The sequence below is a fragment of the Mobula hypostoma genome, chromosome 17, assembly GCF_963921235.1.
Source record: "Mobula hypostoma chromosome 17, sMobHyp1.1, whole genome shotgun sequence".
Classification (NCBI taxonomy): domain Eukaryota; kingdom Metazoa; phylum Chordata; class Chondrichthyes; order Myliobatiformes; family Myliobatidae; genus Mobula; species Mobula hypostoma.
Genome location: NC_086113.1, coordinates 4,487,582 through 4,515,242, shown reverse-complemented (window position 1 = coordinate 4,515,242; position 27,661 = coordinate 4,487,582). Strand labels below are relative to the sequence as shown.

The 27,661-nt window shown below is 41.7% G+C and overlaps 1 protein-coding gene across 4 annotated transcripts in view; it reads left to right on the top strand.

The window, feature by feature from the left end:
• thrb (thyroid hormone receptor beta) overlaps positions 1 to 27,661 on the top strand; it is a 214,482-nt gene that overhangs the window by 147,144 nt on the left and 39,677 nt on the right. For 2 of the 4 annotated variants that reach the window (XM_063069457.1, XM_063069458.1), the window contains exons 4-7: positions 8,590 to 8,690; positions 15,209 to 15,356; positions 17,420 to 17,640; positions 25,712 to 25,858. In XM_063069457.1, coding sequence (XP_062925527.1) covers positions 8,590 to 8,690; positions 15,209 to 15,356; positions 17,420 to 17,640; positions 25,712 to 25,858 — 617 coding nt within the window. Of the gene's footprint in view, positions 1 to 4,493; positions 4,841 to 8,589; positions 8,691 to 15,208; positions 15,357 to 17,419; positions 17,641 to 25,711; positions 25,859 to 27,661 lie in introns of those variants that run through there. The other 2 variants (XM_063069460.1, XM_063069459.1) reach the window with 2 other exon arrangements.

The window sequence follows — 27,661 nt, the reverse complement described above, 5'->3', positions numbered from 1 at the left end:
GCAGCAGACTCGATGGGCTGAATAGCCTAATTCTGCTCCTATATCTTACAGTCTTATGTATTCACACTGAAATGCCAAAGCAAAACAATAAATTTCATGTGATATGCATCAGTGATAACAACCATGACTCTGAGTCTAGATCTGGGTCCATTTAATCAAGATTCACTTGTTGTTCATATTTGTCAGTGGCCAATGGGACTTGGCTTCTCCTTCATTATACCAGAGAAGAGAACTGTCTGACCTCCGAAGTGGGCCGAAACAAAGCCTTTGCCATTTTGTTTACGGTAGTGAAGGTATTTTAACTCTGATTTGTCCTTGAGCGGTATGAGTAAATGATAATGTGAGCTCTCTGTTGGGAACTCGCAGTTGTCGGTGAGAGACGGAGAGAGGGAAAGAAAGAGTGAGTGAGCATAGGAGAGAGAGAGTGTGTGTGTGTGAGTGTCAGGGAGAGAGAGGGGAAGTGGGATAGAGAGAGAACATGAGGGAGAGAAAGTGAGTGAAGAGAGAGCGTGAATATGAGGGAGAGAGAGAGAGTATCAGAGAGAGAGACTATCTGGGAGAGAGTAGAGAGAGAAAGTGGGGCAGAGAGAGCTTGAGGGCGAGAGAGAGACTGAGCAACAGGGAGACAGAGTGCGAAAGTGGAGCAGAGAGTCAGCTTACATCTACCTTGAATTCAGTTTTTGTTTTGGAAATGGTCTAATTTCAGCATTTGCAATGGTCTTTTTTACTTTGTGTTATTTTAATACCGCGATTATTTTGTATATAATACAGCTCTTCTTCAACTATTTAATCATTACATTGGATGTTATTTACAGTTAAGGATCAGGTGAGAATGCAGAGGACTCTATAAAGGACTCCAGAAGATGTCAAGTTGGGCCAGCGGGGTGTGCCTTAGGACAGCAGGCGATAAGAATGATGTCAGTTCAGGTTGAGGCCACTTTTCTTGTATCCTGAAAATTCATGGCCAGCTTTGAACCCAAGGCCCTCAGATGATCACTTAGCTGTGCAATAAATTCAGCAGTCGCAGTTCTGGATATTCATTGTTTGCAGGAGGTGCGGAGAAGTGTCTGAACAACGTGAAGGCATTAACGACTTCTTCCCCCCAGAGACAGAGCATCACTGCGAAGTGAAACATGACTGCTATTGTAAAACGTAAGAAAATTTGCAGCAGCAACACAGAACATGGTTCTCTGCAAGCAACGATGCCCAACACGATGTCTCGTTCATGTACACTTCTATATAAGGTAACTCTAAATGCTGCTTCTACTTCATTGTATGGGAAACACAGTTTTATTTTTATTTTTATATATTTTATTGAGATACAGAGTGGAATAGGCCCTTCTGGCCCTTCAAATGGCACCGCCCAGCAATCGCGCGATTTAATCCTAACCTAATCATGGAACAATTTACAATGACCAATTCAGCTACCCTCCAGTATGTCTTTGGAATGTGGAAGGAAACCAGGGCACCCAGAGGAAACCCACAAAGACAGCAGCAGGAATTGAACCTGGGTTGCTGGTACTATGAAGTGTTGTGCAAACTGCTACACTACAATTCTTCAAACTGGATGAAGGTACACTTGGAAAGAAGCAAACCAATCTGACTCCAGTTTCCAGCTCCTACAATTCTTGCATGGGCTTTTAAAATGATAGCAATGAAATCGTCTTGTCCTTACCAGCAGTGTTCTTTAAAGGTGAAGATGTTGAGGAGAAAAGTTGCTTTGTCGATATTAAGAGGTTATAGACATTTTTATGTGGTGAGAATTGTTTGTTATGTGCTGTGTCGTAAGATGTGGGCAATCATGGTCTGAGTATTCTCGGCAAATTTTTCTGTAGAAGTGGTTTGCCATTGCCTTCTTCTGGGTAGCGTCTTTACAAAACAAGTGACCCCAGTCATTATCAATACTCTTCAGACATTGTCTACCAGACGTCAGTGGTTGCATAACCAGGACTTATGATATGCATCAGCTGCTCGTACGACCAAGCTGCTACTGCCTTCACGTCTGCTCCACCTGATCCATGGCTTCATGTGACCCTGATCAAGGGTGGGGATTAGCAGATGCTACACCTTGCCCAAGGGTGTCCTGTAGACTAGTGGAGGGAAGGAGCGTCTTACACCCCCTTTGGTAGAGACATATCTCCACCAAAGATAAATGGTGAGAATAGTGGTATCAAAATCTAGGTTAATATTTAATATAGGAAGTTTCTCATTAGTTCATTCTTTGGTGTTCAATGTGAATTGTTTTTAGATTAACAGGTTGCAAGTTCTCAATAGGTTGAAATATACCATCACTTACAGGACTTACATGTGTCCAGGACAAAGAAACAAGCAGATAAAAGTCACAGCAGACACTACACACCCTGCAAAGTGCCTTTTCCAAACACTCGCTCTGGAAAGCGCTGTAGGGCTATTAAATCAGAAATTTTCACATCATCTTAAAAGGCAGATTAATCTGATCAACCAGTCTAGTTACCCCCACCCACCCCCTCTATCTATTACCCCCATCACTCCACACATGAAAGCATTTTTACAATGCTGTTTATATTGTAAATGCTTGCTGGCATTTATGTATTGATGCAGATTTTATTCAATGCCCGTACGTTAAATCATAAGTTTATTTTCATATACTTCTTTATTCTTCATAATTGTTGAATTTGAATAACCGAAAGACCCAGCCACTAACCACAGCCTCCACTTTCTCTTGTCCACACGGCACCAGAATATCAGCCTCTACAGGCAGCGGAGGACCCACCGATAGACAACCCCTTAGGAGAACATCATACTCAGCTCGAGTGACCACACTCCTAACTGTTGAATGTTGTTGTTTTTTGTTGCATAGCAAATCCCTAATGTAAATGTAAATGGTGAATAAAATTGATCCTTGTTGGATTCTGACCATCTGGCTACAGCTGATTGGTAGCGAAGGTTTTGCTGTGCAGTCTTTCATTGATTCTATTGTGTTTCTTTGTATTTACTGTGAATGCTTGCAAGAAATTAATCTCAGGATTGTATATGAAGACATATATGTATTTTGATAATAAATTTTCTTTGAATTTTGATCTTGGGATCCAAGGAATATTTAAAAATGCACTCAACTTCATTTCTTTCGAAATGATCTAACAAACAAACGTTCAATTAAAGTTGATTTAGACTTGCCGGACGTAGGAAAGATTAAAGTGTTTCACCTCATGAAAAAGTTAAACTGGTATAATCGCCTGATTCCTGCAGATTTAGCCACTCTTTACCTTGGAGTACCTCAAAACCAACAGATGTCAGATTTGATCGCATTAAAGTCTTATTGCCTGACTCTCGTTATATAGTCATTAACTTTAGAAAAAATGTTTTCATCAGATCTGTGTAAAACTTTTTCATGTGCATTATTATAACTTAAAGTGTAGCCCTGGCACTTCTTGTAGTGTTTACCTATCAAGTGTTTCAGCTTTTCTCTGGATCCTGTTCAGTATAAATCCTTCACAGCACCCAGTTCCAATTCCTGCCACCCACCCAATCTAAATTTCCGACATAATTCAATGTCACACTTTTGCACATTGATTAATGTGTCACTCACACTGAGGATTTTACAACTGATTAAACATTAAAACTGAATTTGGTTGTTATTTGAAATCAGTAATATTTTAATTGTTTTTAATTTGTTAAAATGCACATATCTTTATCTGCTAAAGGCCTGCTGGGAGCTGCTTAATATAATCATCATTGTCAAGCTAACTTGGCATAAGGCTAATACTCTGATCAATATGGCTAATGAATTTTTGCGAGTCTTAGTTTGTAATCAGTGGTACACGCTGTTATTGATTTTTTTTTTACTTCATTCCTAGCCGTTAAATCTACTTATCCATTATTTCTTGTATTAAAAATAAATTAATTGTTTTTAGCCAGTAGATTGATTATCTGTTTGATGGGGTGAACTCTGAGACTCCAAACAGATCCTTAAAACAAATTGCTAATGTGCTTAATTGCAGAACAACTTAATACTCTTAAAAAACAACCAATGGACTTAATAATAGTGTTAAAGTTATGATAGCATAGTTATAAACACAATTTAGTAGAATTTCATGGATTTATTTACTTATTACCTTATTAACATTACAAAATTAACATGAAAATTTTAAAATCATATTTCCTTTAGACATACACCCTGGTTTGGTGGATTAGAGTAATTTTAAGAAAAGATTATGGATTGGATGGAATTGATTCAGTATTGAGCTTGCTGTCTGACGGTAGTCTACTTGACTATGCATCTGTCTGTCACCCGAATTGGACCCCATCACAGATTAAGGCCCTTGGCTTTGGCTGTCTTCCTTCTGCTTCCTTTGTTGTGTAGCAATCGGTAGGGAGTGTTGCAAGCACCTGTGTATAAATTGGATTTCAGCACTTCGAGTGGTACGCATGCACAAGAAATGCCTAACTTCGATGTTGAGATGCATCATTCTATGGTAATATTTTTCACAAGATTATCAGTCCTGTAAGTTTATTTTGGAAGCACCATATAGACGTAAAATGAACTACTATGTGCAAGATATATACGAGGCAGCATTGCCAATCAACAATGATTGCTACGTGCAGCCACCAGAATTTTGTGGATATCGAGAGGACAACCAGGTTTATGGTTGCTATAATGTTCTGGCTCCTCACGGGAGCAACATTTGCATGGACCAGACCTGGATTGTGAATCAGCCTTCCAGTTTCCCTGGAAACGAGTTCAAGAACGAGTATTGTAACATGAATACAAGTATGAATCGCTTCGGCCAGCCTGAATATTTTAGTGATGGCAAAGGTGTTTTTTGTCAAGAAGAATCACCATCATTCTCTCCGAGAAAAGGTACCGTACATTCTCAAACCTAATTTTCGTTTTCTGATTTGTCCTGTCTGATTCCCAGAAACCCTGAATAGAAGTGTCTGGTTGAGTGTTTTGCTGTTCGTGAGGATTTATCAGTTGCACAAATACCCAAGTTCGTGCTTGGATTTGTGAACTATTTTGATGTGAAATTCTGAATCAATTATTTTCTTATATTCCAATGCAAGTATGAAAGTGTGGTCTCAAGTTATGAAATAATGTAAAGGCTTAATGTATCAGTGTGCTATAAAATTGCCTGCCATTCCGTAACATGCTATAAGGTCAAAATTTCATTCACAATTTTTATCTCCAGGTTGAAAATTTTGCAAAATTTTGCCAGAGCATAGTTTTAATTCAGTTGCACCACACTGTATTACCGATAAATTTATTAGGAGCTTTGTATTATAGTGTAACTCTCTGGGCAAAGATGTATATTTCTAAAAATTTATTTCTGTAAATAAATGGCCCTGTCAATATATTTGGCAGAAAATAGCTGAAAATCTTACTCTGCACCGCGGCAATTAAACATTATTCCTTATCAATTTACTGTAAATAGATTTTAGCTCGATACATGTCAGTGCCCATCTTTTTAAATTGTTTGTAAAATTGAAAAATCTGACTTCAAGTGTGATGTTGGAAAGATTCAGATTCAGGTTTAAATTTATTTTTCACATGTACATCGAAACACAATGAAACGCAATATCGAAAGAGATTATATAAGAAAGTAAATCAAAAAGGGACTGATTTGCCTATGCTAAAATATGAATTGTTCTCCGGGAGAGCTAATCCAAAGCCATTCATAACCGAGAAGAAACATCAAATGTGCAGTGACAATAATAGCGTCAAATGAAAGGCAAGTTGTACTAGCAAGAGATGGTCTGAAATCTGGAATTAATAAGAAATCAGCTACAATATCAAGTGTCATTTTCGTGTTTTTGTGACTTGTGCAGTAGTATAAGGGAGCTGTGAGAGCATTCTGAGATTTACAAGGACTATTTTGTCTTGGGTGGATTTGCCTGTCTAGAAAAATAAGAGACATGATGGGGAGAAGAAGTATTTAATGCAAAGGGGGCACAAGCTTCTGGAAGGTAAAATTAGCAGAAAATATGGGATTACAACTAACATATTTATTTTCTTTTATTCATATGTTTGCACTTTATCCTATTGTAAATCAGCTTGAACTACATCCTCAGTATGAAACTTGCTCCATAAATCAGTTATTGTTATTATTTTCTCTTTGGAGTGAAGGAGGATGAGAACTGACTTGATAGAGATGTACATTTTGATAAGAGACTTTTTCCCAAGGCAGAAATCAGTAATATGACAGAACATAATTTGAAGGTGATTGGAGGGATGTCCGACAAAGAGCGGAGGGTCCATGGAACACACTGCCAGGGCTGGTGGCAGAGACAGATACATTAGGGACATGGATGATAGAAGAATGCAGGACTGTGTGGAAGTGAAGGATTAGATTGGTCTTGGAGACGATACAGAGTCGGCTCAAAACTCTGGACCAAAGGGCCTGTAACTGTGCTGTCATGTTCTATGTGGCTCCTTTGCATCACTGTTTTTTTAAATTGATGTCCTGGATGGTGAGGACACTTCATGATGGATGCCTTTTGAAGATGTCTCCAACTCTAACCCACAATATGATGGCATTTCCATTATCTGTTTATGCTTATGTTTATCTTGAATCATGGAGGAAGAACGTATCCTATTTTTAAAATTAGCTGAAAGTGTGTGGAATGCCGTGCCAGGGGTGGAGGTACATACCTTAGGGATATTTAAGAGTCAGATTAGCTGATTAATTATGTGCCCTGTCGTATTACATAGGCAGTCATCGTCTTTGACCATGATTGTTGTTGGTACAGGAGTGGTTTGCTTTTTCTTTCTTCTGGTCAGTGTCTTTACAAGACGGGTGACCCCTGCCACTATCAATACTCTTCAGAGACTGGCCTGCTTGGCTTCAGTGGTGGCATAACCAGGACTTGTGATGTGCACCAGCTGCTCATAAGACCATCCACCACCTGCTCCCGTGGCATCACGTGACCCTGATGGGGGGCTAAGCAGGTGCATCACCTTGCCCAAGGGTGACCTGCAGACTAGCAGAGGGAAGGAGTGCCTTACACCTCCATCCTGCCACCTCACTTTGGTAGGCATGTAGATGATAAAAACATGGAGGGGGATGTAGGAAGGAAGGGTTACATTGATCTTGGAGTATTTAAAAGGTTGGCCAAACATCATTGTCCAAAAGGCCTGTACTGTGCTGTAGTGTCCTATGTTCTAAGAACATAAAGCTAAAATAATGACAAAACATATCAGCATGGAGTAGTTACCAAAATTTAATTTGACACAGTTGCGCTCTGAGGGAGTTCCAGCAATCCAGGTTTAATCCTGGTCCTCAGTGCCTTCTCTATGAAGTTAGCATGAACCCTTGACCAGATGGGTTTCCGGCAACTGCCTCATGTCTCGTGCCTCCAAGACCGGCATCTTGTATGTTCATTGACCATTGTAAGTGTGCTTTGAGGAGGAGAATCCAGGGGAAATCAAAGGCACTCACAAATTTCTCCAGCTGTACCGTGGAGAGCATTCTGTCTGGTGGCATCACCATCTGACCACTGTAGCAGGTCAAAAAAGGCTGCAGAAGGTGGTAGACTCAGGCAGCGCCATGAACACTGGCCTCCCCAGCATTGAGGGCATCTTCAGGATGTCAGCATCCATCACCCAGGACACGTCCTCTTTTCATTGCTGCCGTCAGAGAGAAGGTACAAGAGCCTGGAGACCCACACTCAATGCTTTAGGAACAGCTTATTCCCCTCTGCCATCGGGTTTCCGAATGGTTCATGAAACCTCACTATTTAGCTCGTTTTTGCATTATTTATTTATTTTTTGATCTTTCTTATTGTAACTTTTTAAGTATTGCACTGTACTGCTGCCGCAAAACAACAAATTTCATGAACACAAAATACTCTGCAGATGCTGGGGTCAAAGCAACACTCACAACACGCTGGAGGAACTCAGCAAGTCGGGCAGCATCCGTGGAAATGATCAGTCAACGTTTCGGGCCGGAACCCAGACAAAGGGTTCTGTCCCGAAACGTTGACTGATCGTTTCCACGGATGCTGCCCGACCTGCTGAGTTCCTCCAGCGTGTTGTGAACAAATTTCATGAAATACAGTGATAATAATCCTGATTCTGAATTGATGGGAGAGGAAGGACAATAAATGTGTTGGATGAGTATAAATCAGTCATTTTTGCAGTCTTGGTGGGCCACGGGACCTGTTTGTTTCCTTGTCTTATGACACTATGATTCCATGGACATCTCTGGACACTTATCTCAATCCTTGGAGGAACCTGCAACCTTGTGGTGTTCACATGCCGTGCCTTCCTCATCTCCGACTGATACCTGCCATAATGCTTTGTGTTCGGTGCCACCCCCACCAATAACCTTCTAGTTTAGCAGTTCCATCGTCACTGAAAAGAAAAAGGTAGATTTAAAAAGATTAGTTTCATTTATCATGAGGATTGAAACATTGGAGTGAACAGTGAAATGCATTATCTGCGTCGGACGGTGCAGACAGTGGTGGGAATTGAACCCAGGTTACTGGTGCTGTAAAGCTTTGTGCTAACCGCAGCCCTACCATGCTGCCCTCCTGAGTGACCTCATTTAGTCATTGCAACTGTTGTAGAAACTTCTGTAACCCTCATTATTTCTCTTTTGTGTCACTTTGAAGGTTACATACCGAGTTATCTGGACAAAGATGAGCTCTGTGTTGTGTGCGGGGACAAAGCCACAGGCTACCATTATCGTTGCATTACCTGTGAGGGGTGTAAGGTGAGTGAGCCCTCCAGCAGTCATGAGTGCTGCAAATCTTTCCTTGTCAATACTTCCCTCTGCTTAGATCCTTCTCCCCAGCTTTAAAACCGATGGATAATCCTCTTCCATGGTAACACTCCAACCATCCTTTACTCTGAAGTCCTCAATCACGTCATCATTTCCCAGATCTATGTCTTGCTTTTGCCGCAGTTTTAGAGATCTGACTGCAGAAACAAATTTAAACTAATGAACTGGCTTCTTGCTCCTTCCTTTCCAGCCCTGATGAAGGGTCTCAACCTGAAACGTCGACAGTTTATTCCCCTCCATAGATGCTGCCTGACCTGCTGAGTTCCTCGAGCATTTTGTGTGTGTTACTCTGGATTTCCAACATCTGCAGAATCTCTGTGTTTAAAATAATAAAGCGTATTCATTTATTCTTGGTGTAAATTGCCGGAGGACATGGTCAGAGAGTGCTGCCGCTATTCGGTTTTGGAATTGGTTTATTAGTGTTATATGTACCAAGATCGACTGTAAAGCTTGTCTTGCGTACTGCTCATACAGATCAAAATCATTACACAGTGCACTGAGATAGAATAAATTAAAACAATAGCAATGCAGAATAAGATGTAACAGGAACAGTTTAAATCTGTTCCTTCCACCAAATTAAAGCGACCCTGATCAGAGGACTAATTGTACCACATACAAATTGCTGGAGGAACTCAGCAGGTCAGACAGCTTCTATTAAAATGAATAAGCAGTCAGGGTTTCAGACCGAGACTCTTCATTAGCAAACAGACATCATTTCTGACCTGGCTTTGTGCATTCTGTTTCTACCTCCTGCAGCCTTTGGATGCAACATCTTTTATTTATTTATTGAGAGGCACAACGCCGAGTGGGCCCTTCTGGCTCGTTGAGGTGCACTGCCCAACAACCCCCATTACCCCGATTTAATCATGGGACAATTTCCAATGGCCAGTTATCCTTCACGGTATGTCTTTGGACTGTGGGAGGGAACTGGAGCACCCGGAGAAAACACATGCATTCCACTGGGAGGACATATCAATTCTTTGAAGAGGACACTGGGATGGAACTCCATACTCCGACACCCCAAGCTGGAGTAGCATTACGCTAACCGCCTGACTCGCTATCTTGCTGCTTCAAGGACTGAACCCCACTCTTAGCTACCCAGATGTCACCTTTGGTGACGGCATCCTTGCTTACCACCTGCTCTTCTTCCCAGCTGCTCAAGCATAAACCCTCAGCGTATTCTGGCATTGCAGAGGGTCCAGAGGATATTCACGAGAATGATCCTGGGAATGAAAGGGTTAATATAACATCTCTATTTCCTGAGGAGACTGAGGTCCTTTACCATCTGCCGGACGATGCTGAGGATGTTCTACGAGTCTGTGGTGGCCAGTGCGATCATGTTTGCTGTTGTGTGCTGGGGCAGCAGGCTGAGGGAAGCAGACACCAACAGAATCAAGAAACTCATTCGTAAGGCCAGTGATGTTGTGGGGATGGAACTGGACTCTCTCATGGTGGTGTCTGAAAGGAGGATGCTGTCTAAGTTGCATGCCATCTTGGACAATGTCTCCCATCCATTACATAATGTACTGGTTGGGCACAGGAGTACATTCAGCCAGAGACTCATTCCACCGAGATGCAGCACAGAGCATCATAGGAAGTCATTCCTGCCTGTGGCCATCAAACTTTACAACTCCTCCCTTGGAGGGTCAGACACCCTGAGCCAATAGGCTGGTCCTGGACTTATTTCCTGGCATAATTTACGTATTACTATTTAACTATTTATGGTTTTATTACTATTTAATTATTTATGGTTTATTACTATTTATTATTTATGGTGCAACTGTAACAAAAACCAATTTCCCTCGGGATCAATAAAGTATGACTATGAGGAGCATTTGATGGCTTTGGGCCTGCACCCACTGGAGTTGAGAAGAATGAGGTTGGAGGTTGTCATTGAAACTTATCGAATATTGAAGGGCCGAGACAGAGTGGGATGTGAAGAGGATGTTTCCAATGGGGTTCCCCCCTCATTCAAACGCTCCTCATATATTAACTCTTTCAGTCCTGGGATAATTCTCTACCTTATTCCCTGTTGTTCACTACCTGAACTTGTGGACATATCTCCATCATATCAACTGCCCCCGCCTCCCCATCTTCCACTGTACCTCCCAAAAATCTCTGCTCTAATCCCCATCTCCTCTTTGACTAAGTGTTTGATTGTTACTTGTAATATTTCCTTCCCGGGTCTAATTTTATTGTGGCACAGAATCGTTTATTTGGAGTTTTAAGAAGAAATTCTCACTTACAAGTAGTTATTATTCCACATTTTAGTTACAAATGCTTCCAAAAGTAGTAAATCTTTTAAGTAAAGCTGTAAATACTAAAAACATCCAAAAATCAAAATATTGTGATAAGGTGCAAGTGTTGACTCTACCACTCATGTTCTCAATGTTATTTAGTAGTTACTTATTATTATTATTATTAAAGTTCAAAGTAAATGTTATTATCACAGTGTGTGCAAATCTATTGATGTATGTCACCACATACGACCCTGAGGTTCATTTTCTTGTAGGCATACTTGACAAATCTGTAGAATAATGACCATAACAGAATCATTGAAAGACTACCCAACCTGGACGCTCAACCAGAGTGAAGAAGACAACAAACTCTGCAAATGCAAAAAGAAAGAAATAATAATAATAATAAAAAAAATAACCAAGCAATAAATATCAAGAATATGAGATAAAAAGTCCTTGAGAGTGAGTCCTTTGGTTGTGGGAGCATTTCAATGACAGGGCAAGTGAAGTTGAGTGAAGTTATGCCCTCTGGTTCAAGATCCTTATGGTTGAGGGGTAATAACTGTTCCTGAACCTGGTGGTGTGAGTCCTGAGGCTCCTGTACCTTCTTCCTGATAAACTGTGAGAAGAGAGCATGTCCTGGGTGGTGGGGTCTCTGATGACAGATGCTGCTTTCCTGTGACAGTGCTCTGTGTAGGCGTGCTCAACGGTGGGGAGGGCTTTATACATGTTGGACTTGGGGTGGGGGAGAGGGGAGAACATATCCATTACTTTTATTTTTAACAACTACTGCTATTATTTGGGTTTTTTTGTATTTGCAGAGTTTGTCTTCTATTACACATGTTGTTTGTCTTTATTTGTGTGAAGTTTTTTATTAATTCTATTGCATTTCCTTGTTCTACTGTGAATGCTCGCAAGAAAATGAAACTCAGGGTAGTATATAGTGACAGGTACATACTTTGATAATAAATCAACTTTGAACTTTTACTTCCATGTCACGATAGCGTAGTGGCTAACACCACACTTTACCCATAGATGCTGCCCACCCTGATGGATGCAGCATTTTCATATTTTGTCTGAAAGGTATTCGATGACTGCTCAGTATAAAAGGTGGTGCTGAATCTGTGCTATACGCTTACTAATGTCGTCTTAATCCTGTCTTGCATAAATCCATCCAAAACCCCATTTACCATTATCCTTATTAACGCCTCTTCCAGTATGACTTACATCATCATAATGTACACATTGCTGTTGGACACAGTTCTGGAAAAGAATTCCAAAAATCAAGCTACATTTGGCAGCCACTAAGCTTGATCAAACAACCTATAGGAGCAACATCACAGTTCCGCCCATCGAGGGAGAGAGTTACTGGGCATCAGAAGGGAGCACTGAATGAATCGAAGGCTAATCATACACGTTGTTCTGCAGGTCATAACGTATATCATCCTACCTCCCACAGCTCGTGCTCTCGCTATTATTTTTTATTTGCACCATTTGTCTGCTTTTGCATATTGATTGATTGTCGGTTTTAGTTTATGGGTAGTTTTTCATAAATTCTATTGTATTTCTTTTTCTGCTATAAGTGTACCCGGTGAATTGTCCTCCAATTCATTGCCACATCCACTGGGTATATTTAAGACAGAGGCTGATTGATCCTTGATGAGTCAGCAGATGAAAGGTTATGGGGAGAGGGCAGGAGATTGGGGCTGAGAGGAAAATTGGGTCACCCAAGATGAAATGGCGGAGCAGATTTGAATGGGCAAATGGCTTAATTTTTTCTCCTATCATGGACGTATTGACTTAGAGTTTTTCACAAATTTCATTGCATTTTTTTCCCTGTAAATACCTGCAAGAAATTGAATCTCAGGGCTGTTTATGGTAATATATATGTATTTTGATAACAAATTTACTTTGAGATTTAAATAGCAATATGACTACACTCTGGAGTGAAACTGGTTAGTAAGACAGCCAATAAAATAGCTGGCTGTGCAGACTGAATATAAAACAGGACAGTATAGGCCCTTTGGCCCACAGTGTTGTGTTGACCTTTAAACCTAGTCTAAGATCAGTCTTTCCCATGTAGCCCTCCATTTTTCTTTCACCCACATGCTGTAATATTTTATTTAGAAATACAGCATGGAACAGGCCTTTCCAGTCCAACCAGCCACTCTGCCCAGCACCCCGCTGATTTAACCCCAGCCTAATCACAAAACAATTTACAATGACCAGCAGGGCTAAAAAGTTTGTGAACCCTGTAGAATTTTCTCTATTTCTGCATAAGTATGACCTAAAATGTGATCAGATCTTCATGTGCCCTAAAACTAAATAAAGAGAACCCAATTAAATAAATAACACAGAAAACATACTAAAATAAATGATTTATTGAGAAAAATGTTCTAATATTACATATATTTGTTGGAAAAAGTATGTGAACCTTGGCTTTCAGTAACTGGTGTGACCACCCTTGTACAGCAATAATTTCAACCAAACGTTTCTGCTAACCGTTGATCAGTCCTGCATGTCGGCTTGGGGAAGTTCAGGCCATTCCTCCTTACAACACTGCTTCAGCTCTGGTGGGCTTCCTTTCATGAACTGATTGCTTCAGGTCCTTCCACAACATTTCTATAGGATTAAGGTCAGGACTTTGACTCGGCCATTCCCAAACATTAATTCTCTTCTTTTTAAACCATTCTGTTGTTGATTTACTTGTCTTTCAGATCATGGTATTGTTGCATTATCCAACTTCTATTAAGTTTCAGGTGACGGACTACTGCCCTGACATTCTCCTGTAAAATGCCTTAATACAACTTGGAATTCATTGCTCCCTCAATGATTGCGAGCTGTCCGGGCCCTGAGGCAGCGAAACCATGATGCTCCTTCCACCATGCTTCATGGTTGGGATGAGGTTTTCGTGTTGGTGTGCAGTGCCCTTTTTCCTTCAAACATGCAATCCACACTTCTGCCAAAAAGTTCAACTTCTGTCTCATCTGTCCAGAGAACATTGTCCCAGAGGCCTTGTAGAACATCCAGGTGGTCTTTTGCAAACCTGAGACATGCAGCAATGTTTTTTTGGAGAGCAGTGGTTTCCTCCATGGTATCCACCCAAGAACACCATTCCTGTTCAGTGCTTTTCTTATAGTGGACACGTGAACAAAGACTTTAGCAAGTTCTAGAGATTTCTGCAGGTTTTTTGCTGTTAACCTGGGTTCTTTTTCAGCTCCTTCAGCATTGCACATTGTGATCTTTGCAGGAGACCCACTCCTAGGAAGAGTAGTAACAGTACTGAATTTCATCCACTTGTAGATAATTTCTCTAACTGTGGACTGATGAACACTCAGGTCTTTAGAAATGCTTTTGTTGCCTTTTCCAGCTTCATGCCTCTCTGCAATTCTTCTCCTAAGGTCCTCAGAAAGTTGTTTTGATCGAAGCACGGTGCTCAAAAAAAGATCTTTCTTGAGAAGAGCAGGCTCTGTCAGTAGCCTGACTTTGTGTGTCTTTTTTATAGGGCAGGACACCTCTACAGCCCGCACCCCCAATCTCATTTCATTGATTGGAACGCCTGACTCCAAATAGCTTTTGTAGAAGGTATAACCCTAGAAGTTCACATACCTTTTCCAACAGTTACATGTAATATTGGATCATTTTTCTCAATAAATAAATGAACAAGTATAATGTTTTTGGTGTTATTTATTTAATTGGGTTCTCTTTATCTAGTTTAAGGACACATGAAGATCTGATCACATTTTAGGTAATATTTATGCAGAAACAGAGAAAATTCTACAGGGGTGACAAACTTTCTAGCACTACTGTAAGAGTTTCTTAAATGTCCCTAGTGCAAGGATTCCCAACCTGGGGTCCTCGGACCCCTTGGTTAATTGATGTGGTCCATGGCATCAACAAGGTTGGCAACCCCTGCCCTAATGTATCTATCTTTACCACCAACTGAGAGTGTCGCCACACTTCCAGCGCCAACATAGCATGCCCACAATGCTCCAAACATGGCATGCCCAAATGCCCACAGTATCAGGATACGACAGGACACAAGAAAGGCCGAACTCCCAACGAATGAAGTAATCTCCTACTACAAAATTAGTGCACACACTGAAGGTTGTGGGATTTTACTGAGCTCCATTTTGTCTGTGTGTAATGTCACTTTGTATTAAGACGAAGTAAAGGAATATCTTCTTATAAATTCTAGTCTTCTGATTTTAGGGTTTCTTTAGGAGAACCATACAGAAGAATCTTCATCCGACGTACAGCTGTAAGCACAATGGAAAATGCATCATTGATAAAATTACAAGGAACCAGTGTCAAGAATGCCGGTTCAAAAAGTGTATTGCTGTCGGCATGGCAACTGACTGTAAGCAAGCTTCATATCACTTGTCAACTCTATCAATTTTTTTATTTTTTAAATTAGCCTTCCCTCTAGAATTTTTCCTGACAAATTTACAGTTAGTCAATAAGGATCAAGGACCAACTTTATTCACTATGTACATGTATTAGGTGTGTTGGTCAGAGTGAGACAGTGCAACCAAAAAGCAACATTCAACAATTATAAAGAATAAAGAAATATACAAAACATAGAGTTAGAACTTAAAGTACAGACATGAGGTGTTGCGTTGGAGATACATCTCTACCGAAGGAGGTGTAAGGTGCTTCTTCACTCCGCTGGCCTGCAGGTCACCCTTGGGCAAGGTGTAGCCCCTTCTTAGCACCCCCCCCCCCGGATCAGGGCCACGTGAAACTATGGGAGCAGGTGGTGATGGTCATATGAGCAGCTGGAGCACATCACAAGTCCTAGTTTTGCGACTGCTGATGCCAGGCAGACAATCTCTGAAGAGTATTGATAATGGCTGGGCTCACCCGTCTTGTAAAGACACTGCCCAGAAGAAGGCAATAGCAAACCACTTCTACAGAATAATTTGCCAAGAACAATCATAGTCATGGAAGGACCATGAGTGCCCACATCGTACAACACAGCACATAATGAATAAACAGTACATTTACATGTATTGGGAATTTGCTATGGTGCGTTGGTCAGGGTGTGACATGCAAAAAAATCAATATTCAGCAATTATGAAGAATTATATAAAAATTAAAATTAGTGTTTAAAGTACAGATACGGAATAAAATATGTGTTAATACATAAATACCAGCATGTACTTACCCACTGCCCATTACACTACTGGTGTTTAGGGAGCAGTGAAGATCCTCCATCCCTGTCTGCCCTTGGCCAGATTCTCCCGGGTGGAGACTCCGGAATATCGTCACACTCAGATGTTGAAGAATACTTCATTACTGTTGTTTGACCAGTCAGGGTTGTTACCCCTGAGCTGAACCCCTGAACCTGGAGGGTCGGTGGACCACTCTTAGTCTGGCCCCTACCCTTTGACCTGTGGCTCTCCCAAGTGCCAAAGCATAAAGCCGGGACCAGCCAGCATACTCTCCGGGTCATTGAGGCACACAAGCCTCCAAAGGCTGTGGTTCTCTTGGAGGGTTTATATTCTAAACAACATTATGAAAAATGATTTAAAATGTTTACAGTGTAGGGCAGTGATGAGGTTGATCGATAGAGGGGCTCTGACTAAAATGGTTAATCACTGCGCAGTCGACCCACAATTTTGGCCAATTTTGATGCCAGTTGAAACTAAATGTCCCCTTGTGCATCACCCACAACTCTCCTTTGTCTTCATTTTCATGTGTCTGTCTAAAGACCTCTTAAACTGAACCAAACTGCCTGTTTCCACAACTACCCCGGTAACCCATCCCATACAACTTTCACTCTGTGTAGAAATGCCTGCCCCTCACATCACCTTATAACCCCCCCCCCCCACCGATCTTAAAATCAGGTGATATTATGTGTTTATAAAGTTTATAACTGAAAGATGTTCCTGTAGGAATAAAGCGTATTTCAGGAAATTAGGAGACTCAAACTCTTTATTTAGCACTTTTGGTTTCTACTTCAAGTTTCCAGGACTCGGTGACGTATCCGTAAAAGCCTGGCAGTGCCTGAAAGATATTATCCTGAAGAGATGTGTGTAGTCCCAGTGAACTAGCTGTTTAGTAGGGAGAACCTAGAGTACTGTGTTTTAGACGCATCTATATGTCTCTCTGGTGCTTCCCGCTCCCTCCCCCTCCCTTCCTCTTTTCCCAACCATGATTCCCCTCTCCCTGCCCTTTTCCCTCTCTCAGTCCTCAGTAGAGACCCATATCAGAATCATGTTTATCATCACTCACATATGTCAAGAAATTTGTTTTTTTTTGTGGCAGCAATAAAATTATGATGATACTGTATATAAGCTATATATAAGTTCCTGAGACTTTTGGACTATACTGTATTAATAACATTACTGCTGTCAGGTTAACGTAGTAGCAATCATAGAAAAGGTGTTAACTTTGCTATTTCCTTTCTTGCGTAATTAGTGGTGTTGGATGACGGCAAACGGCTAGCAAAACGTAAACTAATTGAAGAGAACAGAGAGAAGAGGCGACGAGAGGAGCTGACAAAAACACTCGCTAATAAACCGGAACCCACAGACGAGGAATGGGAACTTATACGAACAGTAACTGAGGCGCACATGGCCACCAACGCCCAGGGAGACCGCTGGAAGCAGAGGAGAAAATTTCTGGCAAGTTCCTTGGCAGTAGGTGAAAAATTAGGCTTTGAGCATTTCCTTGCAGAATTAAGCGATGTTCTGTGTTTTGTCTATGTTTTGAGAACAAGGGTCTGAGGAAAGACTATCTCCCCAAATGGAATAATAATGATGTGAGAATTCACAAATATTCTTTGCTACCAAGAGCTTATAAGTACAGATCAAGGGACAGCTCTCCTCAAACTACGGTGCAGATGCCACTACACCACCAGCCTATAACAGAGTGACCAAAACTGTTCACAATACTCCAAGTGTGTCCTCACCAGCAACTTAAATAACTACAATATATTGTCCGAACTCCCAAACTCAATGCCCTGAATGACCAAGGCCAGCATGCTAAAAAATGCCCTCGTTACTACCCAAAATGGCACTCACTGTGTGGCCAGATACCCTGGGCTATTTAATATACCCAAGTCATTGGGTATAGTAAAGTGGAGGTTGATGGGTCCTTGGTTAGTGAGTGCGGTAATCATTACGGGGAGAAGGCCGGAGAATGGGGTTGATAAGATGCCCGAAGCCGCTCACGACACTCCAAATGTGGTCTGATCAATGCCTTATAAAGCCTTGGCAATGCATATTTCTGTACATCTATTCGCTAAACTCAGGGACATTTCAATCTCCACCTAGCCTGCTACTGATTCCTCCCTCCAGTTACCAGAGCAAACTTCCCCTCATGATCCAAAAGACTCTTCCAGCTCTCTGTCTAAAAGGACGCCCTTCTCTTCTGAGGTTGTACCCTCTGGTCCTGGACTCTCACACTATTACCATAGAAACTACAGCGCAGAAACAGGCCTTTTGGCCCTTCTTGGCTGTGCCGAACCATTTTCTGCCTAGTCCCACTGACCTGCACACGGACTATATCCCTCCATACACCTCCCATCCATGTATCTGTCCAATTTATTCTTAAATGTTAAAAAAGAACCCGCATTTACCACCTCGTCTGGCAGCTCATTCCATACTCCCACCACTCTCTGTGTGAAGAAGCCCCCCCTAATGTTCCCTTTAAACTTTTCCCCCCTCACCCTTAACCCATGTCCTCTGGTTTTTTTCTCCCCTTGCCTCAGTGGAAAAAGCCTGCTTGCATTCACTCTATCTATACCCATCATGATTTTATATACCTCTATCAAATCTCCCCTCAATCTTCTACGCTCCAGGGAATAAAGTCTTAACCTATTCAACCTTTCTCTGTAACTGAGTTTCTCAAGTCCCAGCAACATCCTTGTAAACCTTCTCTGCACTCTTTCAACCTTATTTATATCCTTCCTGTAATTTGGTGACCAAAACTGAACACAATACTCCAGATTCGGCCTCACCAATGCCTTATACAACCTCATCATAATGAGGTCTTATACTCAATACTTTGATTAATAAAGGCCAATGTACCAAAAGCTCTCTTTACGACCCTATCTACCTGTGATGCTACTTTTAGGGAATTTTGTATCTGTATTCCCAGATCCCTCTGTTCCACTGCACTCCTCAGTGCCTTACCATTAACCCTGTACGTTCTACCTTGGTTTGTCCTTCCAACATGCAATACCTCACACTTGTCTGTATTAAACTCCATCTGCCATTTTTCAGCCCATTTTTCCAGCTGGTCCAAGTCCCTCTGCAGGCTCTGAAAACCTTCCTCACTGTCTACTACACTTCCAATCTTTGTATCATCAGCAAGTTTGCTGATCCAATTTACCGCATTATCATCCAGATCATTGATATAGATGACAAATAACAATGGACCCAGCACTGATCCCTGTGGCACACCACTAGTCACAGGCCTCCACTCGGAGAAGCAATTCTCTACTACCACTCTTTGGCTTCTTCCATTGAGCCAATGTCTAATCCAATTTACCACCTCTCCATGTATACCTAGTGACTGAATTTTCCTAACTAACCTCCCATGCGGGACCTTGTCAAAGGCCTTACTGAAGTCCATGTAGACAATATCCACTGCCTTCCCTTCATCCACTTTCCTGGTAACCTCCTCGAAAAACTCCAATAGATTGGTCAAACATGACCTACCACACACAAAGCCATGTTGACTCTCCCTAATAAGTCCCTGTCTATCCAAATGCTTGTAGATTCTGTCTCTTAGTACTCCCTCCAATAACTTAACTACTACCGACATTAAACTTACTGGCCTATAATTTCCCGGATTACTTTTTGATCCTTTTTTAAACAACGGAACAACATGAGCCACTCTCCAATCCTCCGGCACCTCACCTGTAGTCAGCGACATTTTAAATATTTCTGCCAGGGCCCCTGCAATTTCAACACTAGTCTCCTTCAAGGTCCGAGGGAACACCCTGTCAGGTCCCGGGGATTTATCCGCTTTAATTTTCCTCAAGACAGCAAGCGCCTCCTCCTTTTCAATCTGTACAGTTTCCATGATCTCACTACTTGTTTCCCTTCATTCCATAGACTTCATGCCAGTTTCCTTAGTAAATACAGACGCAAAAAACCCATTTAAGATCTCCCCCATTTCACTATTGGAAACATCCTGTCCACATCCCTTTAAACAGAGTCAAGTTCAAGTTTCATTGTCATTCAACCATACACAAACACCCATGAGTGTCGCCTAACAAAATAGTATTCCTCTGCGCCAAGCTGTAAAACACAGTACTAACAGTTACACACAATTCAAGCACGTATAGTACATACAAGATAGCAGTAAAATACAGTTACACAAAAAAATACATAGCCCAAGACCCTGAGTCCGTGAATGTTGTAGCGGTCTGTAGTCGAACCAAGTACAGCTTGTTTTCTGCTGAGCGAACACTGGGGGGCAGCACCAACTCCGGCTTGGACAGTGCAGCACACCAGCTCCGGTGGAGCACAAGGACTTCGGCGCCCTCTCTCCTGGGTGGCTGTAAACAGGCAACATCGTGGCTTGAGGCCTAGTCCTGACTACAAATGAGGCCACGCAGCTCCCCTGCCATCCGCCAATATAGTCAGTGGATTGGACTTGCAGCATTCCACATTAACAATGTCAAACAGGTTCTTACACTCATAAGAAAAGCGACTAAGACGATAACTTGGTGTTAGGCTCTCCCAATTGCTTTGATCATGATATTACTGATGCCCCAGAGGATTGGAGAATATGGCTACGTTGCTGTTCTGTTTAAGTAGGGCAACAGAAACAAACCAGAAAATTGTAGGGCAGTGGTTGGAAAACTCTTGGAGAAAATACTTGTGTCCTCACTGGCTATAGGAGCAGTACCAGAAGTTTGGAGATGGCAAATGCAGACATCCCACCTCTCCCGGAAGTTCCGGGAGTCTCCCGCATATTAATAGCAGCTCCCTGATGCCTGCAAATTATATGCACTATGTTGGAAATAAGAAGAAGAGGGAGAGCGGGAGCGGGAGCGAGAGCGGGAGCAGAAGCAAGATCGAGAGCGGGAGCAAGATCGAGAGCGGGAGCAGGAGTGAGATCGAGAGCGGGAGCAGGAGCAAGATCGAGAGCGGGAGCAAGAGCGAGCATCCTGATTGATCTCTGTTTGTGCTAAGTAGACCTATCAGTTTTCTCTGTGAGTGGGCTTTACAGTCGACCTCTGTCTCTCCATCAGTTCAGTTTCATGTCCTGCACTGCCATGGCAAAGTGTTTCAAAAAAAGAAAATATAAAACAGAATTCACCCCAGACTACACTAAAGTGTAGCCCTGCCTAATAGGGGTCAAAATAATGACAGTGCTGCTCGCTGCACTGTTTGCAACAGTGACTTTTCTATTGCCCATGGTGGGTTAAGACTGTAAAAGACGTGTTGAGGTGAGTTTAACAGGTGTCATTCGTTCATTAGCATAGCTAACGTTATTTAAACTAGCTGGCCAGCTGCTAAGGAGCTACTCTATTCATGTCTTACGTGATGAGGCCAAGCTCCCTGTAGACTTGCTTAAAGTTGTAATAGAATTAAAAGACAACTCCAGGATAATATATAAGTACATATTTTAATGTCACATTTTCTGCATATACCCAGTTTACAGATTACAGATTGGTTTACAGATTAGACAAAATCACTAAACGAAGTATTACATAAGACAATATAATAAGGATACACCTTATGCTTTTATTTCTTTTAGGGACCACAACATATTAGGGAGGCTAATTGCAGGGAAGGCTACTCAAGTATTTCACAGTTCTTTGAGCAGAGCCACATCACAGTACAAGGAAAGTTTACAAAAGAAATAGAAAAGCTATTTGCATTAGCATCGAGATTGCCAACAAAATACTCAACAAGGAATATATATATATATTTGTGTGTGTGTGTGTGTGTGTGTGTGTGTGTAAATAGTTTCAATATGTGTCAAATAAATTGTGTTCTTTCATAATCAAATGTCCCGTATACATGCGCCCTTGGAGGTCGACGGGGGGGGTGGGGCGGGTGGTGGGAGTGCTACCTCCCTGAAATGGTGGTGCTATCTCCCTGAAATTAGTTTTTGCAGGGTGGGATGTCTGCAAATGTTATCCCTTTGTTCAAGAAAGGAAGTAGGGATAATCCTGGGAATTATAGACCAATGAGTGTTACTTCAGTGGTAGGCAAGCTATTGGAGAAAATTACAGGATTTACAAGCATTTGCCGAAGCACAGGCTGATTAGGGATAGTCAACATGGCTTTGTGAGGGACAGGTCATGCCTCACGAGCCTGATTAAATTCTTCGAGGAAGTGACAAAACAAGCTGATGAAGGTAGAGCAGTGGATGTGGTGTATAGGGATTTTGGTAAGGTGTTTGGCCAGATTCCCCATCATAGGCTCAGTCAGGAAGCATAAGATTTAGGGAAATCTGACTTGTGTAGATTCAGAATTAGTTTGCCCATATAAGGAGTGTCATGTGTGATGCCAAGCAGAGCTACCGGACGGATGATGCTAATGAGAGAGATAACGGAATACAATGGAGAAACATTCAAAATGCTAGTAAGAGAGAAGAGAGAGATTAATGAGAAAGAAACACAATTCAGATATTGACAGACCGGTTGCTTTGAACCTGAACTGTTTGAAGTTTGATGGACAGGTGATACCCCAGCAGGAGGATAAAAAGAACAGGTTTGCTAAGGCACGACACACCACGAGACCCTGGAAAGAGCAGTGTGCCCCCACAAGTTGGTGGGAGTGTCGAGGACCCGTTCGCGGGAACCGATCAGAGGCTCACAGGGTGTAAAGGTACGATCGGTGGGAACCTGGGGTGTGTGTCCGTCCTTGCCTGGGTGCTGGGTTCACTGCGGAAAAACAATCGTATCCGAAACGGAGGGGTCACAGTTAGTGACCACAGCGGGATTAGAAGACATCAGAAGGTCTCCCCGAAACCAACTGCGAAGACATCAAAAGGTCTGCCTGAAACCAACTGCATATCTCTCTCTCTCTCTCTCTCTCTCCCTCTCTCTCTCTATCTCTCTCTCTCTCTCTCTCTCTCTCCCCCCCCCTCTCTCTCTCTCTCCCTCCCTCCCTCCAACAGTACAACAACAGCGATTACTTCGAACTGCACTAAACTGAACTGAACTCAGCTTCACTTAAGACTGATCATTTTACCCCTAGACTGCGACAGAGCTTGATTGATTCCTATTACCCTATTTCTGTGTATATGTGTGTATTATCATTGCTAACCTGTTACATTTATATCCTTGCAATTAGTGTACTGTATTACTTATTTCTTTAATAAAACTTTATTAGTTCCTAGTAATCACAGACTCCAACGAGCGTTCCATTTCTGCTGGTTTGGCAACCCAGTTACGGGGTACGTAACAGGAGTTAGTGGATGGAGTGTATTCTGCCTGGAGGTTGTGTTCCACAGGGATTGTTCTGGGGCCCCTGCTCTTTGTGCTCTTCATAAGTGACCGTATTATGAAGTGGAAGGATTGGTTGGTTAGTTTGCAGATGGCACAGAGGTGGGTGGTGTTTTGGATAGGGTAGAAGGTTACAAGAGGACATTGACAGGATGCAGAACTGGGCTGAGAAGTGACAAATGGAGTTGAAACTGGAAAAGAATGAAGAAAATTAATAGCAGGTGTTTTGGCGTTGTGGAGGAACACAGGGATCTTGGGGGTCCACATCCATAGATCCCTCAAAGTTGCCACACACATTGATAGGGTTTTTTAGAAGGTGTATGGTGTGTTATCCTTCATTAGTCGGGGGATTGACCTCAAAAGCCACAAAATAATGTTGCAGCTCTATAAAATCCTGGTGAGACCACACTTGGAATATTGTGTTCAGTTCTAGTCACCTAATTATAGGGAGGATGTGGAAGCTTTAAAGAGGCTGCAGTGGACATTTACCAGTACGGTGCCTGGATTAGAGAGCATGTCTTATCAGGAAAGGTTGAAAGCTTTTTTCTTTGGAGTGAAAGAGGATAACAGGCTATTTGATAGGGATGTACAAGATTATAAGAGGCATTGATCGAGTGGATAGACAGAAACTTTTTCCCAGAGCGGAAATGTCTAATATGATGGGGCATAATTTTAAGGAGACCATGTGTAGGCAGATGGGATTAGTTTAATGGTAAGCAGAGGACCTGTGGGCCGAAGGGCCTGTTTCTGTGCTACACTGTTCTATGTTCTTGAAAGATTTAAAGATTAGCATTATTTGTCACATGTACATCCAACATGTGACTGTGATGGCCAAGTCATTGGGTATACTTAAATCAAAGATTGATAGGTTTTTGATTAGTCAGGGAGAAGGCGCGAGAATGGGGTAGAAGGGATATTAAATGAGCCACGATGAGCTAACTCTGCTCTTGGGTCTTATGGTTTTATTTGTGTTTACCACACTAAATCTAGCCTTGAAATAAAGCAGCATATTCACCTGTAAGTGCAGTGGTGTCGGAAGTCGTCACTCAATGATCCACAGCTATTCTGTTAATTGTCTGAGCGCTGGTTTGCTGGCCAGCAATTCATGAATTATGCAGATGTGCAAGGTCTGTCTTTGAAAGATAGCCAGGCTTTTTCCTTTCTCACTCTTTTCAGCTTTAAGCAAAAGATGGCCAGCATGTTCAGAGGAATTAGTGTGCAAGGTGCACTGACATTGCACTAGAAGGCATTTGTCCGGATGCACAATGGCTTGGTACGGTAGCTGCTCTTCACGTGACTGCAAGAAACTGCGGAGAGTTGTGAACACAGCTCAGCACATCACAGAAACCAGCCTCCCCTCCGTAGACTCTGTCTACACTTCTCATGGCCTTGGCAAATCAGCCAGCATAGTCAAAGACCCCACCCACCACGGATATTCTCTCTTCTCCCCCGTTCCATCGGGCAGAAGATACAAAAGCCCAAAAGCACATACCACCAGCTTCAAAGACAGCTTCTACCCACTGTTATCACACTCACGAACGGACCTCTTGCACAATAAGACTCTTGGCCTCACAGTCTACCTTGTTGTGATCTTTCCCTTTATCATATACCAGCACTGCACTTTTTCAGTTGAGAGGGATAATGAATCAGCCGTGATCAATTAGCAGAGCAGACTCGGTAGGCTGAATGGCCTAATTCTGCTCCTATTTTTTATGATTTTATTCTGCATTTTTATCATGTTACATTATTCTAGCTCAATGCACTGTGTAAAGATTTGATCTGTATGTAAAACAAGCTTCTCACTGTATCTCAGTACATGTGACAATGATAAACCAATATCAGTAAGTTCAAATTCAGGTTTATTACCATCTAACTGTACATTTATACAGCCAAACAAAACAATGTTCCTCCAGACCACAAAGCACCCACAAATAAATATTACCACAAACCAAGTTAATAAAATGTATGTGGTGCACAGCACAGGTATATTGCCAACAACTCCTCGTGACGAGGTCTCGGTGATGGCAGGGTATTCGTTAGTCTCACAGCCTGAGGGAAGAAGCTGTTACCCAGTCTGACAGTCCTGGTCCAGATGCTCCTGTCCCTCCTTCCTGACAGTAGTGGGTCAAAGAGATTGTGGGATGAGGGGTAGGGATCCTCAGTAAATGGAATACCTTAAAATAAAGCATAGATCTATTATTTTTCTCGGTTATTGTATGACATCGGGATGTTACACTCGTAACAGACCAATGATATTGTGGAAACTTATTTGTGTCATGGTGTTCATTTTCCAGCCGGATGAAATTGGGCATGCACCGATAATTAATGCTACCGAAGGGAGCAAGGTGGATCTCGAAGCCTTCAGTGAGTTTACAAGAATTATCACACCTGCAATAACAAGGGTTGTTGATTTTGCCAAAAAGCTACCAATATTCTGTGAGGTAGGATTCTCATTTCATTAATTTTATACTCTTTTTGGTGGAATATTGGAATCTTCCTTCTTGACAGAAATCCTCTTTTGCATGTTGTTTTTCAGTCTTTGTTTATGTATAGTTTTTCATAAACTCTATTGTACTTGTTTTTTCCTGTAAATACTTGCAAAAAAATAATCTCAAGGGAGTATATCATAATACATATATACTTTGATAATACATCTACTTTGAACTTTGAACGAGATTTGATTAGGGATCTTAAGGTAAAGGATCCCTTAAAAGACAGTGATTATTATATGATAGAATTCATTCTGCAGTTTGAGAGGGAGAAGATAAAGTTGCCTGTATCAATATTGCAGTGGAGGAAATGGAATTACAGAGATATGAGAAAGGAGCTGGCCAAAGTTGATTGGAAGGGAACACTAGCAGGGATGATGGCAGAGCAGCAATGGCTGGAGTTTCTGGGAACAAGCTGAAAGGTGCAGGATAGATACATCCCAAAGACAAAGAAGTATTCTACCCCCCCCCATAAGCCAATCACTGGCAAAGGAAGTCAAGGGCAGCATAAAAACAAAGAGAGGGCAAAAATATAGCAAGAACTAGTGGGAAGTTAGAGGATTATGAAGCTTTTAAAAAACAACGGAAGGCAACTAAAAAATCAATAAGGAGAGATAAGATGAAATATGAAGGTAAGCTAGCCAATAATATAAAAGAGGATACCAAAAGTATTTTCAGATATCAAACGAATAAAAGAGAGGCGAGAGTGGATATTGGAAAATGATGCTGGAGACGCTGTAATGGACTAAAAAAGAAATGGCGGATGAACTTAACAAGTATTTTGCGTCATTCTTCACTGTGGAAGACCCAACCAGTATGCCGGAAATTCGTGAGTGTCAGAGGGCAGAAGAGAGTATAGTTATTATTACTGAGGAGAAGATACTTGTGAAGCTCAAAGATACAAGGATAGATAAGTCACCGATCAGATGGACTACACCTCAGGGTTTGAAAGAGGTAGCTGAAGAGATTGTGGAGGCATTAGTAATGAAGTTTCAAGAATCACTAGATTCTGGAATGATTCTGGAGGACAGAAAAATTGCAAATGTCACTTTACACTTTAAAAAGAGAAGGAGGCAGAGGAAAGGAAATTATAGGTCAGTTAGCTTGACTTAATTGGTTGGGAAGATGTTTGAATCCATTACTAAGGATGAAAATTCAGAGGCACATGATAAAATAGGCCAAAGTCAGCATGGTTTCCTTAAGGGGAAATCTTGCCTGACAAATCTTTTGGAATTCTTTGAGGAAATAACAGGGAGAAAAGATGAAGGAGAGTCGGTGGATGTTGTTTACTTGAATTTTCAGAAGATCTTTGACAAGGTGCCACACTTGAAGCTGCTTAACAAGATGGTATAACTGAAAAGATACCAGCATGGATAGAAGATTGGCTAACTAGCAAGATGTAAAGAGTGGAAATAAAAGTGGCCTATTCTATTTGGCTTCTAACGTGGAGTGCTGTTCCACAGGGGTCTGTGTTGGAACCGCTTCTTTTAAAATTATATACCAATGATTTGGATGAAAGAATTGATGACTTTCTGGTCAAGTTTGCAGATGATGCAAAGATAGATGGAAGGGCAGATAGTGTTGAGGATGTGGGGAGTCTGCAGAAGGAGAATGGACAAGAAGTGGCAGATGGAATATAGTGTAGGGCAGTGTATGGTCATGCACTTAGATAGAAAGAATAAAGCTGTCAACTGTTTCCTAAATGAGGGGAAAATTCAGAAATGAGAGGTGCAAAGGGACTTGGGAGTTCATGGG